The sequence below is a fragment of the Schistosoma mansoni genome, assembly GCF_000237925.1.
Source record: "Schistosoma mansoni, WGS project CABG00000000 data, supercontig 0235, strain Puerto Rico, whole genome shotgun sequence".
Taxonomy (NCBI): Eukaryota; Metazoa; Platyhelminthes; class Trematoda; order Strigeidida; family Schistosomatidae; genus Schistosoma; species Schistosoma mansoni.
In genome coordinates, this window is record NW_017386099.1 from 248,421 (window position 1) to 265,051 (window position 16,631).

The 16,631-nt window shown below is 40.2% G+C and overlaps 1 protein-coding gene across 1 annotated transcript; it reads left to right on the top strand.

The window, feature by feature from the left end:
- Positions 1–14,133: 14,133 nt before the first annotated feature.
- On the top strand, positions 14,134–14,364 carry Smp_087430 (hypothetical protein; the record flags this gene model as incomplete). Its single annotated transcript, XM_018792638.1, has 1 exon — positions 14,134–14,364. The coding sequence occupies one exon, from the start codon at positions 14,134–14,136 to the stop codon at positions 14,362–14,364; it is 231 nt and encodes a 76-aa protein (XP_018644369.1).
- Between the last annotated feature and the right edge of the window lie 2,267 nt (positions 14,365–16,631).

Below are 16,631 nucleotides of genomic sequence, written 5' to 3' on the forward strand. Positions count from 1 at the left end.
GGAATTATTTACAGCTACAGATCACTCCCCCCCTAGTGGAGTAGCGATGCCCCTAAGACGTGACCAGCCAGAAGTTTAAACCCAACGAGTTTGTCGTTGGTAAACACTCTTCTGATAGCTTGCTTCGTTTAGCAGCGTCTGATCATCTTTCCTTAAACTATGGGACCAAAATGTACAACATAGCAATAAAGAAATAAAGTACAATGAAAATTTCGGTTCCTTGCGAAACTTCATCGTTCTTTTCCAGCCGTCCTGGAAAAGAGGAAAAATAAAACGTGTGAGTGCATGTCGAAAAATACACTCGTACTTGCGTAAGGACACAAGATGAGCGGAAAAAAAATAAACTAATACACTTACAAACAGTGTAAAAGCGATCGGAAAAAAGTTTTTTTTTTGGGTTTTTTTTATATATAAAAAAAATGTATATACGCTCAAGAAAAATAAAAATGTTTTGTTTTTTTTGTTTTGTTTTTTATACAAACAAACAAAATGAGCATATTAAAAAAAAATTTTTGTAATAAACTATGAAAGGGTAATTCAAGATAAAGCTTATGTCCTACGTGCAATATTCGTTAAGATGTTCTGGAAATCTCACTCGTCTTCCAGAACGCGTTGTTTTAGGTTTATCTATCGACGTTGACGAAGTATCAAGTTGTGTGTCGGCTGTCGTGTACAGTACTACGAGTGTAGGAGCCGTGTCGTTTGCTTGTACCGAAGGAAAATCGACGTAACTAGGGTTTCCTTCTAAGTACGCTGCTTTGAGTCGATCGATACTGATGCTATCGTTCGTACCGTTCTTATCGACTACATAGTACTTAGGTTCGCGTTGAAGAACTTTGAAGGGTCCTTCGTAAGCTGATTCGAGGGGTCGTCGATGTGAGTCTCGACGAAGGAAGACGTGTGTACTATGTCGTAATTCGGGTTGAACGAAAACATCAGTTGATTGAGGTCGAGTGTGAGCAGGTTTAACTGAACGCATAGCGTTTGTAAGCCTACTCGTGTAAGAGTTTAGATCCATGTTCAATGAAGAAGCTGAAGGATCCACGAATTCTCCTGGGAGTCGGAGTGTCGTTCCGTAAACGAGTTGAGATGCCGTGTATCCAATGTCAGCTTTAACTGCGTTGCGGATACCTAGCAAGACGAGTGGAAGAGCGTCTGTCCACTGTGAAACGTTTGCGGCTGATAATGAAGCTTTAAGTTGTCTATGAAAACGTTCTACCAACCCGTTTGCTTGTGGGTGGTAGGCGGTTGTCCGGAAGCGCGTGATTCCTAATAGTGAGGTCAGACAACGGAAAAGTCCAGATTCGAACTGGCGTCCGCGGTCTGTAGTGATGGTTGAAGGGCAGCCGAAATTTGCTACCCATCGTTCGACGAAAGCGCGGGCCACGGTTTCAGCAGTAATGTCCTTAATCGGTACTGCTTCTGGCCATCGAGTAAAACGGTTTACGCATGTTAGGAGATATGAGTATCCGTCCGAGTCGGTTAAGGGTCCTACCAAATCTAGATGGACGTGGTCGAAACGAGCGTCAGGGGTTTTGAAAGAGCCTAAGGGACATTTGTTGTGTCTTATGACCTTAGATTTCTGGCAGCTTACACAGGAGGGTGCCCACTCCCTCACGTCATTATTCATGCCAGGCCAACAAAAGCGTTCGGCTATAAGTTTGACTGTTGCACGAGCACCTGGATGAGAAAGATTGTGCAACGTATTGAAGACGTTGCGTCGATAATGTTTTGGTACTATTGGACGATCCCTACCTGTAGATGTGTCGCAAAGTAAGGTTTCCTTACCTGTTCCCATCTGCTTAATACGTAGTTTAAGAGTTGTCGAGGATAACTCATGCTGAAGATCAATGTCTTCTTTTTGAAGCTGAGCGAGTTTAAGAAGGTCGATTCCTTGGAAATTGTTCAAGGAACTTATTCGAGACAAGGCGTCTGCGACTACATTGTTGGCTCCAGAAATGTGTTGTATGTCTGAAGTAAACTGCGAAATGTAGTCGAGTTGTCGAGACTCTCGCGGTGAGTACTTGTCTGAAGATGAACTTAAGGAGAAGGTAAGAGGTTTGTGGTCGGTAAAAAGCGTGAGTTCTCTTCCTTCGGTGGAATGTTGGAAATGCCGTACAGCACAATACATAGCTAGGAGTTCCCTACCGAACGTGCTATACCTAGATTCCGCGTCTAACAACCGTCTCGAGAAAAATCCTAGAGGTTGCCACGAGTTGTTAACCCATTGTTGTAAGACTCCTCCGATTGCTGAGTCGGATGCGTCTACGGTGATACTAATGGGCGCTTGAGTGTCCTGATGAGCAAGCAGGGTTGCTTTAGCGATGTGTCCCTTAACTGTGGAGAATGCTTTACGGGCTATGTCGTCTAAACTAATTGAATTCGCATTTCCACGAAGCTGATCGGTTAACGGTTTCATAAGAGATGCGCATTTGGGTATGAACCGTCTATAGAAACTTACAAGTCCGTTAAAAGTTTGTAAGTGCTTGATCGTGGTCGGTTCTGGGTAATCCAGAATGGCCGCCACTTTGCTCCTAAGGAGTCGGATGCCTTGGGCATCAATAGTGTGTCCTAAGAAGTCTAAGGAGTTAGTCCCGATTTGGCATTTCTGAATGTTGACAGTAATGCCATGCCTTTGGAGTTGATCGAAAACAATGTCCAGATGCTTGAGATACGATTCTCTGTCTGGACTTGCTATTAGACAGTCATCAACATACGCATGTACGAAGTTGAAACCTCGAAAGACGTCGTCTATAAACCTTTGGAAGGTTTGAGCCTCATTTCTTAAACCAAAAGGCATTCGCAAGAATTCGTAAAGACCGAAAGGAGTGATGATGGCGGTTTTAGGAATGTCGTCAGGTGCCATCGGGATTTGGTTATAAGCCTTAACCAAGTCGATTTTTGAAAAGACAGTTGTACCTTTCAAGGTAGCTGTCAAATCGTGAATATGAGGCAACGGGTAACGATCGGGAATAGTTTTAGCATTCAGACGCCGATAATCACCAGTTGGCCGCCAATCATTGCTGTCCTTTTTAGGGACCATGTGCAATGGGGATGACCATGGACTATTCGATGGTCGAATTATACCTAAGTCTATCATATGCTCGAATTCGTTTTTGGCTAACCTAAGTTTTTCGGGAGCGAGTCGACGGGCTTTCGAAAATACAGGTGGTCCTGTAGTCGAGATGTGATGTGTAACATTGCTGGTTACACAAGGCAATTTCGATTGTGATTGGTATATCCCGGGGTATTTGTCGAGTACTGATTGGTACAAGGGGTCTATGGTGTGTTTAATCGTGACTGGGGATAACCTGCAACCAGAACAAGGAGTTACGCAAACAGATAACTTAGTGTTTCCGTCTATTAACCTCCGTGAGCGTGTGTCGATGAGTAGATTGTGGTGTTGTAACAGATCTATACCAATGATTGGCATAGAGACATCTGCAACAACGAAAATCCAGTGTATGGGTTTGCGTAAACCCACGTTAAGGTAGACGTACCTTTTACCGTAAGTAGCGATCGGCTTTCCGTTTGCCGCCTGTAAACTTAAAACAGACTCGCTAAGTTTGTCGTCGGGATTTGCTGGAAGAACGCTAACTTCTGCGCCAGTGTCGACGAGGTAGCGAACTTTATTAGTCACATCTGTGACGTATAACAGACGGCTGTGTTCGCCGGCTACGGTTGCCGTTAATGCGTGCCGGCTGGGAAGTTTCCCGAACTGTTTTTCGTGTCACTCGATTTCGGGGTCGGATAATTGCAGGGCTTCCTGCAATTTCTAGAGGATTTACCGTACTGGTTGTGATACCAGCACCAGTCGGGGTTGTCTGTCTCTCGTGGTCGAGAGACAGATCTCTTACGTGAAACGCTCCTACGTGAGGATTTTGACCGACTACGGTCATTACGAACTCTGAGATATCTTGTAAGCGTGTGACATAGTTCGGCCATGTCAGTCGAGGTCGATTGGGGTTTTTCTTTGATGGAAAAAGCCTCGACCTTAGAAAATTTGGTGATTTCCAAGATTTGATCGGCAGATGCAGCTAGTTCATCTATGGCATTGTTTTGAAATGAAACAAGCACTGCCTGCACCTGTTGAGGGAGTTTAGACAAGAAAAGTTGTCTAAATAGGCCATCATCGAAAGTTCGTTGGCCGATGACTTCTCTCATTCTAAGCAACATGTCCGTCGCAGAACCATGTTGCAAGTCGATATTGTTAAGGAGTTGGTCTAACCGTTGTCGATCAGTTAGGTCTCCTCGTTTTAAAATCGATAGCTTAAGCGTTTCGTAAGGTTCGGGAACATCACTAGTAAACATACTAGGTGTTACGTACCTGTTAAACTCGCGCGGTAACGCCTTAACCACCGCGAGGAAACGTGTGCGCGAGTCCGTGATTCCGTGCATGCAAAAATCGGCTTCTGCATAGCAGAACCAGGACTCGATATTGTCGGGCCAAAATGGCGTTAACTGAATCGAAATAGGGGGAATAGACTTAAACTTAAGAACCTTAGGAGAGTGTTCCATCATAGTAATATAGATAACGAAAAATGTCTAAATAAAATATATCCGGGAAAAAAATTCGCGAAAAAAAGCATATCACAATATATAAAATTCAAATAAAGAATAACAATGGATAATAATATTCCAAAATGGAACAAACTCACAGTATATTGGCTTGGTGTACAAGATCACGTCGGGTTCACCACTGAGGATGCAACGGATGTTCTAGTTTTACAACTAACTACCAGTAGCACCTTCTATATTCGATCGTTCCCAGTCAAATAGAAACCAGAAGTCAGACGAGAAGAGGCAGGAAAGATATATTTGATTCGTTACCAATATATCGAGGAACCTTTACTATAAGCTGGCTAATGAACGTAGGAGCTGTGTCCCACGCCGTATTGCAACGTGATCTGGTACGGATGCATGACCGAAAGCCTTCAGCTAAACAAGTCCACTTAAACAACGTGGTCAGCATCCAATGTCGAACACTTAATGAGCTATTGATTTTGGGGAATTATTTACAGCTACAAGCTTTTCAAACCGCTCTTTGTATGATAAATCACAGAAGTCAGGAATTATACAGGTAGCCGACGTCTGTACTTTTTCACGATGTCCGAGTCACTTTTTAAACAGGAGGTTGCAGCCTGAATGTAGTTTCCAAACTTAGTTTTCACTAAGGTTGTGTATACTGTTGTGAACATGGTAGTATCTAATGTACTGAATGTCCGTCTTAAAACTCATAGGTTTTTAAACCCCTTAGCTACAATCTCCCGGCCGTGGGTTGTGAGACCGGACCATGGGTACAGGCGCTTCCTCTATTCTGTACCTATTTACGTTTTTATCCACAAGGTGCATGTTGACACACTCGGCCGAGTTGATAGGCATCAGCCATTTTTTAGACCAGCTAATCAGAATATTTAGGTCTGCCTGAAGTAAGCATGAATCTGTGTTCCCTGTTATGTCTCGCCAGTTTTTTACACCATCAGCTTATAATAACACTAGGGACTCAACTATACTTGGTAGATCATTTACACACAGTAATAAAAGTAAAAGACCTATGATAGAACCTTGCGGTACTCCACTAAGTACTGGTCTCCAGGTGGAGCATTTCGAATTTATTCTTACTTTTTGTCTACGAACTACCAGGAAATCCTTGAGCCATTTTAGGTTCAGTCCGGCAACTTCTGAATTTTCCAGCTTCAAGAGCAGTCTATTTGTCGGCACCTTATCAAACTCTTTGATGAAGTCTATGTAGACAACATCCACTGATTTTCCGTTGTCTAGACCCTCTACCCATTGCTCACTTGCTATGAGGAAATTTGTTGTGCAAAATAAACCTGCTCTGAAACTATGTTTTTCACTGTTTAGTAAGTGTTGGTTTCCACGAATGTCATCATGGTCTTTTTGACTATTCTTTTCATAATTCTAACTATGACACTTGTGAGGCCGACAGGTCCATAGTTTGATGGAAGTTGTTTTGGTCTCCTAAGTATTGTGGCTTTCCAGTAATAGTCTTTAAAAGTTATTATCGTAGTTATGACTTGTATCACCCAGAACACCTATGGCTTTGGACTTAATTTCTATTTAATTGTTTTAATAACTATCCCTGAAGCCAAATAATCAGAAACCCGCAAGATCAGTAATCAAGTGGTATTGTAATAGATCACGAGTATGTGGCTTTTATCAATGCTGATGCCTTTAACCTCTTCTTATACAAAGATCAAAAACCTGATAAAACCAGAAGTAGAAAATGGAGGGAGAGCAAAAATTATAACTAGTGGTGGATATGTCCAGTTGTATCCAATCTAAACTAACTAGTTGTAAGTTATTCGAAGCAGGGCGTACCCAAACACGTTCTCAATGCACGTCCAGGTGCCTTGATCCACGGGTGTGTCCAGAAGGATTTAGAGGGTTGGTATCAACGTCCAAGACTCATAAAGCTAATTTTGAGGATTTATGTTTCACTATATACTAACATAAATATACGTTCACAGGTAAGAAAATATAATATCTGAGTTAATTTCAACCAGGTCTTCATAGTCAACAGGTAGCTGAAAATGAGAATAGATTGATTTAATTTGCGTTTGACCATAAAATACTTGCTTGCTTACTTACGCCTGTTATCCCACGTGGAGAAGCATAGGCCACCCACCAAAATTCTCCATTCAAACCTGTCCTGAGTAGCCCTCCCCAGTTTTTTCCAGCTGCTATTAACCCTTTTGATGTCTGATTCCAATTCTTGTCGCAGTTTATTCTTAGGCCTTCCTTTTTTTCCGTTTCCCTTCAAAATTCCAATTTAGCGCTTGGCACGTGATGCAGTGTGATTTTCGTAATGTATGTCCTGTCCAATTTCAATGTCTTTTCTGATATATCTTCTGGACTGAACGCTACTTTGTTATGTCTGGTCCTCCCTGACTATTATGTCTAGTCGCTTATCACTTATACTCGAAAAACTTAGTACCACTGCAATTTCCACGAACCAAAAATAAGAACACAAAGACTGATACAAGTGAAGATTCATTAACCCCAGAACACGACGACGACCCCAGTTGAAAATACACTTATTTATACAATGATTGTACATCCATTTTGATTATTACGTATCATAAAATCACATACAGGAAAAATATAGTTATGACAAATCATATACTGCATGTCTTGCTGAGCATAACTCATGGTAATTTAATACAAGGGTGTCGTATGTTATAGAGAATGAAATATCATACGGGAAAACAAAACATATACTCCACTGAGTAATCATCACATTGAATTAAAACAGAAGTAATGTTGAATAAAAATCATAGTGAGTAAATCGATCTAATTTTGACTTTTCTTCCCATCATATCATCTCCCCTTTCCTGAAGACTGCAAGTTTAGATCCTGACTTCAAATTTTCTGACTTTATCTTCTCCCACGAAATAATGTTGGATTTTTATATTCCTAAGTTACAATTATTGTGACCTTATTTAAAACATATTTATAACATATTTATAACGTCAAACTGTAAGCGGCCATCACACTCAATAATCTTGAGAGAAATATACTTTGTACGGCTATGGTAGTCAGTTTTGTTAAGAGCAACCGTTACTTTGGCTGTCTGGGGCTTGAATCTTTTAGAATACACATTCGGTTGATGGCATTTTAGGATTTTGCAATGACTTTCTTTGTGTTCTTTTCTGGGACACGTAGCTGCTATGTTTGAAGCAATTAAGCGTTCACCTAGTCTGTGAATGGAAGAAATACTTGTGACCAAAGACCAATAAGCTAGCTATTCTGATGCGTCCTAGATCCGCTGACTAGAGAGAGAAGTCGAAGCCCGAACGGAGAATAAATATATTTCGCAAGCAGCCGGAAACACAAGTGATTGGATGGGCACAAATTAAACGTATATATACAACATAAAACTATTCTTGGGAAGCGCTACAAAACAGCACACTAAAACACACAACGGACCAATGGTGGTTAATATTTTCCCAAGTTGGAAATACGACATGAGGGTGAAAAGAGAGCTTTTGACTTGGAAACAAAGAAATTCAAAAGTTCAAAATAAAATTACATAAATAAGGTATTTACTTAGTGAGTTCTGGGGATCTAACATCCCTAACAGTAGTACAACGATGATTTTTAAACCTCTCATAGTCTCGGTCCACAGTTCCCGCATATTTCATCCAGTCATCTGGTCCCTTCATTATCTTGAAGCACTGATAACAGATGTTAAATGGAGATGAATTTTCTCCAAAGATTCGAGACAGGGTTTTAATTGTTTCATCAAAACAAAATTACCGTGCGTTCTTAGGAGTAAAAGTGACTGTTGAGTTCATGTTCCGTTATGTCAAGTTTTCTCTAAAGTATTCCGACTTTTGAGGCGTCAACCAGTCTGTAGAAATCAATATTTCTTGTGCGAACAGTCAAAAGCATCACTTGTTACACCACCGAAATTAGATTCACGGATTGCGGCGATGACTGAATCATTACCTAGAATTCACCAGAAGCGGGGGTTTTGCTGGGACAGGCATTTTTTCTGCATAAGGACTTCCATGATTCTGATTTGTGACTGTTCAAACATCTTCACTTGACATTCCATATGAGCTTCTAGTTAATCCAAATAAACATTCATTGTAGTTTTCCCTCTGCTGCCACTGATATGGCTTCTGATTGGTGATATGGATATATTCCTGGTTTTCCTACTTTCTATCACGTTCTTATGCTTAGTTCGTCTTCAGCGGGAAGCTAGGTTGTTCTCTCCCATGTCCAAGACGAGAACATTTCCACTTCATCCAGGGTTTCTTCACCAAGTGGTTAGCGTGGTATGATGTCACTAATTGCACAAACATCATATTCAGACAGGAAATCCCAAGTTATTGTGTAAACGACTTGCATAAGACTCTGTGTACTAACACACCAGACTGTGGGGTACACGTGTTTTAAATTCGGAGAAACATTTCGGTCAATGAACTGATTGGATAGTTTTATCGCTGTCCAATAACATTTTCAAAAGGGCGTACGTAATGCATATAACAATCATTAAGGGGTTTACCGATAACAAGCTAAGGAAAAGAATATCAGACAATCTTACTTCGCTATCTAGCCCATTGTGATTACGGTCAAAAATGTATTTAGTTTCATAAGATTACTTTAGAATGAACAGTGTGAACTTCAGTGAGTTATATTTAAACACCTTAAGATTTATGACCATATATCTTACATACATATATCCTCCACCCCCTCCAGAGCTCCTTCATCAAGTGTGATTGGGTTGGTGTTATGTTTGAGGATCTTGCTTTTCCCTTGTGTACGTTGAGGTCTACTGATGAAAAGGCTTCTGCCACACTGGTTGTCCTGACCTGCATTTGTTGATATGTATGAGATAGAAAGGCCAGGTCGTCTGAGAAGTTGCATCCAAGCTGTCCATTGTATTCCGTGCTTCCCCTCAGATGTCGAGGTCTTCATAGTCCAGTCAACCACTATAAGAAAGAGAAAGGGAGAGGATCAGCAGGCTTGTCTTACTCCGATTCTCACTTGGAATTCGTCTGTCAGCTGTCCTCCATGAACGACTGTGTAGTGTAGTCCGTTTTATGAATTCCGTTTCACTGTTTTGACTGATGGCCATCTTGATTTCTTCGGTCGTTGATGAGAGTGACGTGTATAGGAATGTCTGTAGGTGCTGTCTCGATATCCTGTTGATTCAATGGGGCTGGTCCATTCTCGAATTCTTCGAAGTGTTCTACTCATCTGTTCCTCTATTCTCGAACCTCAGTGATTGACTTGCCTTGTTTGTCCTTGGCCAATCTTTCTGGTTTTCTATATTTCACTATCAGTTTCTTTGTTGTATCACGTAGTTATTTTATATCCTTCTCTTGCAGCTTTTTCAGATGTCGTTGCTAGGTTTCCCATGTATTTCTGTATGTCGACTCTAATGCTCCTTTTCCTTTGCTTGTTTACTTCTGTGTATTCAGTTGGTGCATTGACTTTCTCTGTTCTTGTTCAGCCGTTGTTAATTGCTGTCTTCATGTTCTTCGTTTCTTGAAGGTTGTCTAGGGTTTCAATAGAGATCCAATCCTTATGATGATGCTTGTTGTGGCCCAGGACATCCTGACACGTTGAAGTTTGTGCTCCTTTGATCATTATATAGTTGTTATACGTATTAGTTTCTTCTTTTTTGAGTAGATGTTGTAAGGTTTTGTAAAATCCAAACTAAGGTTTTGCCGAGCAATAAGATACGCACTATTTCCCCTTAGAAATCAGAACTAGGTGATTGGGGAAATAACGGTTCTAAATTTCATTACAAATACATATGTGCATTATTACCTAAACAAATATTACCATTCAGTTATTCAACGAATAATCTTCCCTTCAATAATCGATCTAAATTACAATAAACAGACAAATTGATAAGGAATATAAGAAAATTACCCAACACACCGAAAAATAAGTGTTATTCTGTCCTTTCTGGATAGATCAAGTAAAAAATTGTTCAAAAGATTAGAGTTTGTTGCTTAATAACACAAAGTGTTTCCAATTCTGGGAAAATGCTTCAGTTCAAAAGCAAAATGCACGATCTCAGTAAACGCAAGAAACACAATCGAAGACAGAATAATCAATATGGCTGCCGCCAAGATTAAATATCAGCTAAAACAACATAGATACGGTTCAGGAAGAAACATAGAAACTCAGTGAAAGCGAAAGAAAAAATGAGAAAAAACCATTGTAAGATGTAACATCACAATCTCAAATGGCATCAAAAAGACTAATAAAATGTATAACTAAAGAAACCAATGAGAAAAAGCTGCAAATGTATGCGTGGGGGGGGCTTTCACACACAAAACTTTCTAAATGGATCTTACAGTTAAGGATCTGTTATTGAGAGCTATTTTGAATTGGTTGAGTTTGTCAGTATCTGGAATGAAAGTTGTATTAAACATTTATAATGCTGTTTGTCCAGTTGTCCAGTGTTTCTTTAGCTTCAGTTTCATCATGGCAACCACCAGGCGGTGATCTGAAGCTATGTCAGCACTTCTCCCGGTTCTCACACCTTCCATTGTTCCTTGAAACGGCATCAGAGAGACTCCTTGAGTGAGTGACTCGTATGAAATGTATACAGTCAGTCTAAGGGAAAAATTTGTATATCTAAGTTAAGAAGTACTAAAAACATCGTAAACTAACCAGGAAAGAAAAAGGATGAAACTCTCCTGGATTGCTTTTGGGATTTTTCGTTATTGTGAGGGTTCATTGTGTAGAAATCTAAGAAAATGATTAATTCGGCAGGCGAAGTCTGCTCATATCACTCATCTCAATCGAGGATTCTTCGTCCTTTTATGACTTACCCTTTTTGATATATTTTCGCCCTATATTACCCAGCGTTTGTCTACGGATAAATAGATTATGTATTCAGTATTTTGAAAAATGAATATAACGCTCATACATCAAAAACGAAAGATCTGAGGTGTGGGTAGGATAATATTTCGGACTAATAATTGTTTGGTAATGTTTTTGTTAATTAAATAGAATAGTTGAAACCGTATGAGAAAAAGGTTTTTTAGTTAAATAAACACAAGATCTTAGTAGATACGTGGTTAAATCTTAGGTTGCAGTAAAAACTGTGGATATTCTTGACTGAATAATCGGCTGTACCCATCTACACTTTTTAGCCACTTGTGTAGGAGTCTCGTTTTTACTTGTCGATTCCGTGATTGTCTTGTCAGGCAAACGGTCTAACAACACATATGGTGGTTCATGAGCTAGATAAGCCGGTTTTAGACTATCAATACTTCCGGAGTCGATGTTTCCCTGTTTTTCTATCACAAGACATTTAGATTTCCTTGAGGTAACTTTGAAAGGACCTTCGAATGGAGGGCTAAGCTGTGTTGTGTCTCGTGATTGTTAACCAGTATTACTTTGTATGAGTTTGGATATATGGTCCCGTAGTTGATCTACGTAATTTTCTAAATCAAGCTTTTTATTGTCAGTATGAGGGTTAATAAACTCACCCGGTAGCCTCAGAGTCGTTCGGAAAACTAGTTCCAGTGCTGAATACTGTGAGTCACTTTCGACAGCTGTTCGTATTCCCTACATAATTAATGGTAGGAATTCTGTCCACTGACTGGAGTTTGAGTGTGATATAAGACTAGCCTTTAGTTGTAGGTGGAGACGTTCTACCATCCCATTAGCCCGAGGGTGATATGCAGTGCAATGTATTCTATCAGAGCGTATAAGTTTAGCTGAGTTGTTAAATAGTTCAGATCCAAATTATGCTCCTCTATCCCTCTTTATTGTTATAGGTGTACCGAAAATAGTCACTCGGCTCTTCATGAAGATTTTGGCCACTGTTTCGGCTGTGACGTCCGTTATCCGTATGGCTACATGGAATCTCGTGAATCGATCCATACATATAAACAAATGATTCAAACCATTCGAACGCAGTAAAGGACCGACTAAGTCGATATGCACATGAGGAAATCACGCATCTGGTTGTAAGAAAACGCCGATGGGTGAATTAGTGTAGTGATTAACTTTTGACTCTTGACACGCCGAACACTCCCTAACCCATTTATGTACATCCTTTCGTAGATTCGGACATATATATCTGGCATTGATTAGTTTAATCGAAGGTTTTCAGACATTATGAGACAAAGAACGGAAGTTATTACCTTTATGGACAAAAGTTCGTGGCATTAATTTGGCCGTGTCACATTAAATCAGAATACCGTCAATAAGCCAAAGCAACTGGTTGCGTTTTGAAACTTGAGTTGCTTTTTGTAAGTGGGTTTCGTAATTCCTGATCTTCTTTTTGTTTGTCCCTCAAGGTCTCGAAGTTTACTATTGACTGCTGCATCATGTTCATTTCTAGTCAAGATAATGCATCTGCTGCCTGACTTTCCCGACCTTCGACATATCGGATATCACTAGTGAACTGTGATATACAGTCAAGTTGTCGTACTTCTTGAGATGAGTATTTATCGGCACTCGCTTTTGGTGCATTAGTCAGTGGTTTGTGACCCGCAAAATCAATGAAATCCCTGCCTTTCAACATCTGTCGCAAATGCTTAATGGTTAGGTAGATCGCAAGAAGTTCTCATCCGAAGGTAGAATATCTTGTCTCTGCTGGAGTGAGTCTGTTTGAAAAGAAAACAGTTTGCATCCAGGCGTTCTTAATCAGTTGGTTGAGGTTACCATCTACTGCTTTGTCCGACGCGTGCACCATCCAAGCAAGCAAGGAAGGATCATTCGGATGCATCAACGTAGATAATTGAGCCAGTTTATCCCTTAGCTGTTCAATAGCATCAACAGCCTTAGAAGTCAGCCTGAATTATTTTGGTTTTCCCTCAAGGGAATCTGCATTAAATTTGCACAACCGGGCATGAATCATTGATTAAAGTTAATAAGACCTAGAAAACTTCTTAGTTGTGCTAGAGAACTAGGTACGGGGTATTGTCTGATGGTGTCCACTTCTTCTTTGATCGGTGTAACCTATTCTTGGCTTATTGTGTGGCCGAGAAATTCTAGAGCTCGAACACCGAAAACGCACTTACCTTGATGTATGTTCATTCCATTTTCATTCAATTGTTTCAACACTGCTCTCATATGCTGTTCGTGTGGTTGTAAATCGAGACTGGCAATTAACAAATCGCCTATATACCCCAGTGCAAATGGCTTATCTCAAATAAGGTTATCAATGAGTCTTTGAAATGTTTGTGCCGCGTTTCTCAGGCCGAATGGCATGCGTTGAGTATCGCATGGCGAGAATCAATGTATCATAATAAGAGAGTCATAGGGTTAGGAGGTAATCTTCATGAAGAAAAATTTCATCACTAAACATTAACCTCGACAAGCGAGGGTAAAGGAATCCTTAGGTTTATACTAGCATGTCACAAACATGTTGAATACCTAGGCGAATTTTATCGCAGCCTAGTGCCTCGCTAAGTAATCATTTCTTCGGTTCTTAAGGTTTTTTTTGCAAATTATGAGTATTTCAGATAGTGGTTGAGGCAATTATTACCATTGAACAAGGCATTGAAAATACGACCTTGATCTTCTGATCGGTAAATAGTTATCAGCTGTTTGCTCGTTTTAAGTCACAGAGGAACATGTGCGGTGGTTGGATTGGCTTACTCTTATCGGGATTTATTTCTGCCAGGAATGAAAAAAATACTTGCACGTCTTGCCCAAGGGGATTCTGATGAAGGATTTGCATCATATAACAATCTTGGTAATCATCAAGGACCACATCTTGCTGCTGTTGGACGTAATTTTCGAGTAGGAAGTTTTACACTAGTTGTGGAGTCAGTTATTGCTGAAGGTAGGACTTTAATTTTCGGATTGTTTCGGTTACCGATGTATAATTGTCTTACAAATGGTGGTCAACAATAGCGCGGGAACTTGACTTTCTTGATGTGAATGTTTAGGTCCCCAAACAACCAATAAAGGGGAAATAAAGGCTAACAAACGGGAAATAAAGCGGAAAATGCGTTGGAAAATAAGTCATTAATAAAGGGGAAATGCGCCAAAATGTCTGCTTTTTCGCCTGTCCGGGGGAAATAAAGCGGAATTTCCCCTTTCTGTCGCTCTGTTTTTCAAATGTCGCTAAATTTCCGATTTTTCCCCTAAATATCCGACGAATAGCCGACTTTTCCCTTAAATATCCGAGGAATTTCCGATTTTCACCCTAAATATCGGACGAATAGCCGACTTTTCCCTTAAATATCCGAGGAATAGCCGACTTTTCCCCTAAATATCCGAGGAATTTCCGATTTCCACCCTAAATATCCGAGGAATTTCCGACTTTTACCCTAAACATCCGACGACTTGCCGATTATTAGCCTAAATATCCGCTACATTGTCTACTTTTCCACTACATACACACTGATGCGTTTACCGCAACCACCTCCTGTGTTCGCTTTCATTCCCACAACACAGCACACGAATAATGTAAAGTACGTTAAATATGGTATAATTTCCAAATTTTTATTGAAAACAAAAAGTTCATCAATGTACAAAGTTATGAGCAGTTGGCAGATGGTAGAGTATCAATGCTCCTTATGTAATTGCCATTGTCACGGACCAGGCATTTCACGTATTCATTCTTTCCACCAGGCCTATTGGACTATGGAGAGTCAAACAATTCTTGTGAATTCTAAAATGTGATGAAGAAAAACGTTACTAAATCTAGGAAACTGGTTTTGCACAACAAGGTACTTGAAGCTGAACTTACGGTTATATCCTTGAACACGGAAGACTGTACCTATAGATAATGCAAAAACAGTAATCACTTTAAAGCCGTACATACGTGTTCTTTGTTCCGTCGATGACGCTTCTGTACTTTGTCTCTCATGTCGTGGAAATAACTTTGCGTCGCCATGTCATATAGTTTCGCAAGGTCTTTCTCGTTGACAGATGACGACAGGAATCGATTAGTCAGTGCACCTGAAGTTTAAAAACCTTATTTATCTTGCTTCGTACGCAGCCGTAAAACCTGCACTTCTGAATCGCTCGTTTTGATGAAGTACCCAGTAACGTGAAATTAATGGCGATTTCAGGTTTCATGATGTAGGACAGAATATATCGCATGGAGGTTTTAGGATCATCATCCATTAAACGTGTCAACATGGCCATCTGTAATAGGAATGAAGGATAAAAATCATGTTGTGTGCTTACAAATCTGTCCCTCACGTCTTTTTGCTCTAGACAAGCGTCCAAAGTTCCCAGTTCCTCTTCAGATGACAAAGGGAACTGTTGGCTGGATAGTCCACAGTCAAATTGACGCGGATCTTCGCGGTCAGTGAACCTTGAGAGCACCAGCTTTATATTTGTATTCACTTCACTCAAGCTTGCTAACATTTTAAGCTGCAAAGTATACATTCTTTCAAATCTGAAAAATAGAAGTAGATCGTAGGGATGACTTACTGAGCAATTAGATTTTTATCCTCGGACGTGGAGGGCGAGGTGTCTAATTGTGTCGAACTGCTTAATAGACATGTCCAAATGAAAGATACTTACTTGGCAATGGGAGAGACAACCTTCTCAAACATCCGAAGTTTTGGATATTGGACGCCTGCATCTCTGCGACATCCATGTCCACGGAATTGTAAAGAAAACTTTCTTTACGTTTTAATGCACTTCTACGAAATGTAAGTAAGATTATTGAACTGACCTCTTTTGCTTATCTGTGTTTAAGGGCAACGTATTGTCGTCGGGCGAAGAGTTCTCATTAGTAGCATAGCACACTTGCAGCGCTGCCAACAATTCATTGGCAGATTTGAGACTTTCTACAAGAAGCGATAATTTGCATGTCTGTAACTAACAGCATTTGTGGACAACACTGCACTTGAACATAGACCAATTTTCTTCAGGTAGGTCATTGTTTTGCAGATGAAGATTAATGTTCTCCCTCGGATACAGACAGCGTTTTTCTCCAATCACCCAAATTCCCGCTGCAATCACGAACTTACTTTTGCTTTGTGTCTTAAGGATTACGTACTTATTGATTGGAGACTAAATATAACATAACAGGAAATTAAAGGAAATACAATTACATAACAGTGTGCAACAAAGGGACAATAACCAAATGATCAACACAATTAATAGACATACATTTACAGTCAACATCACGAATGGAAACCCAACTGTATGCACTGCTA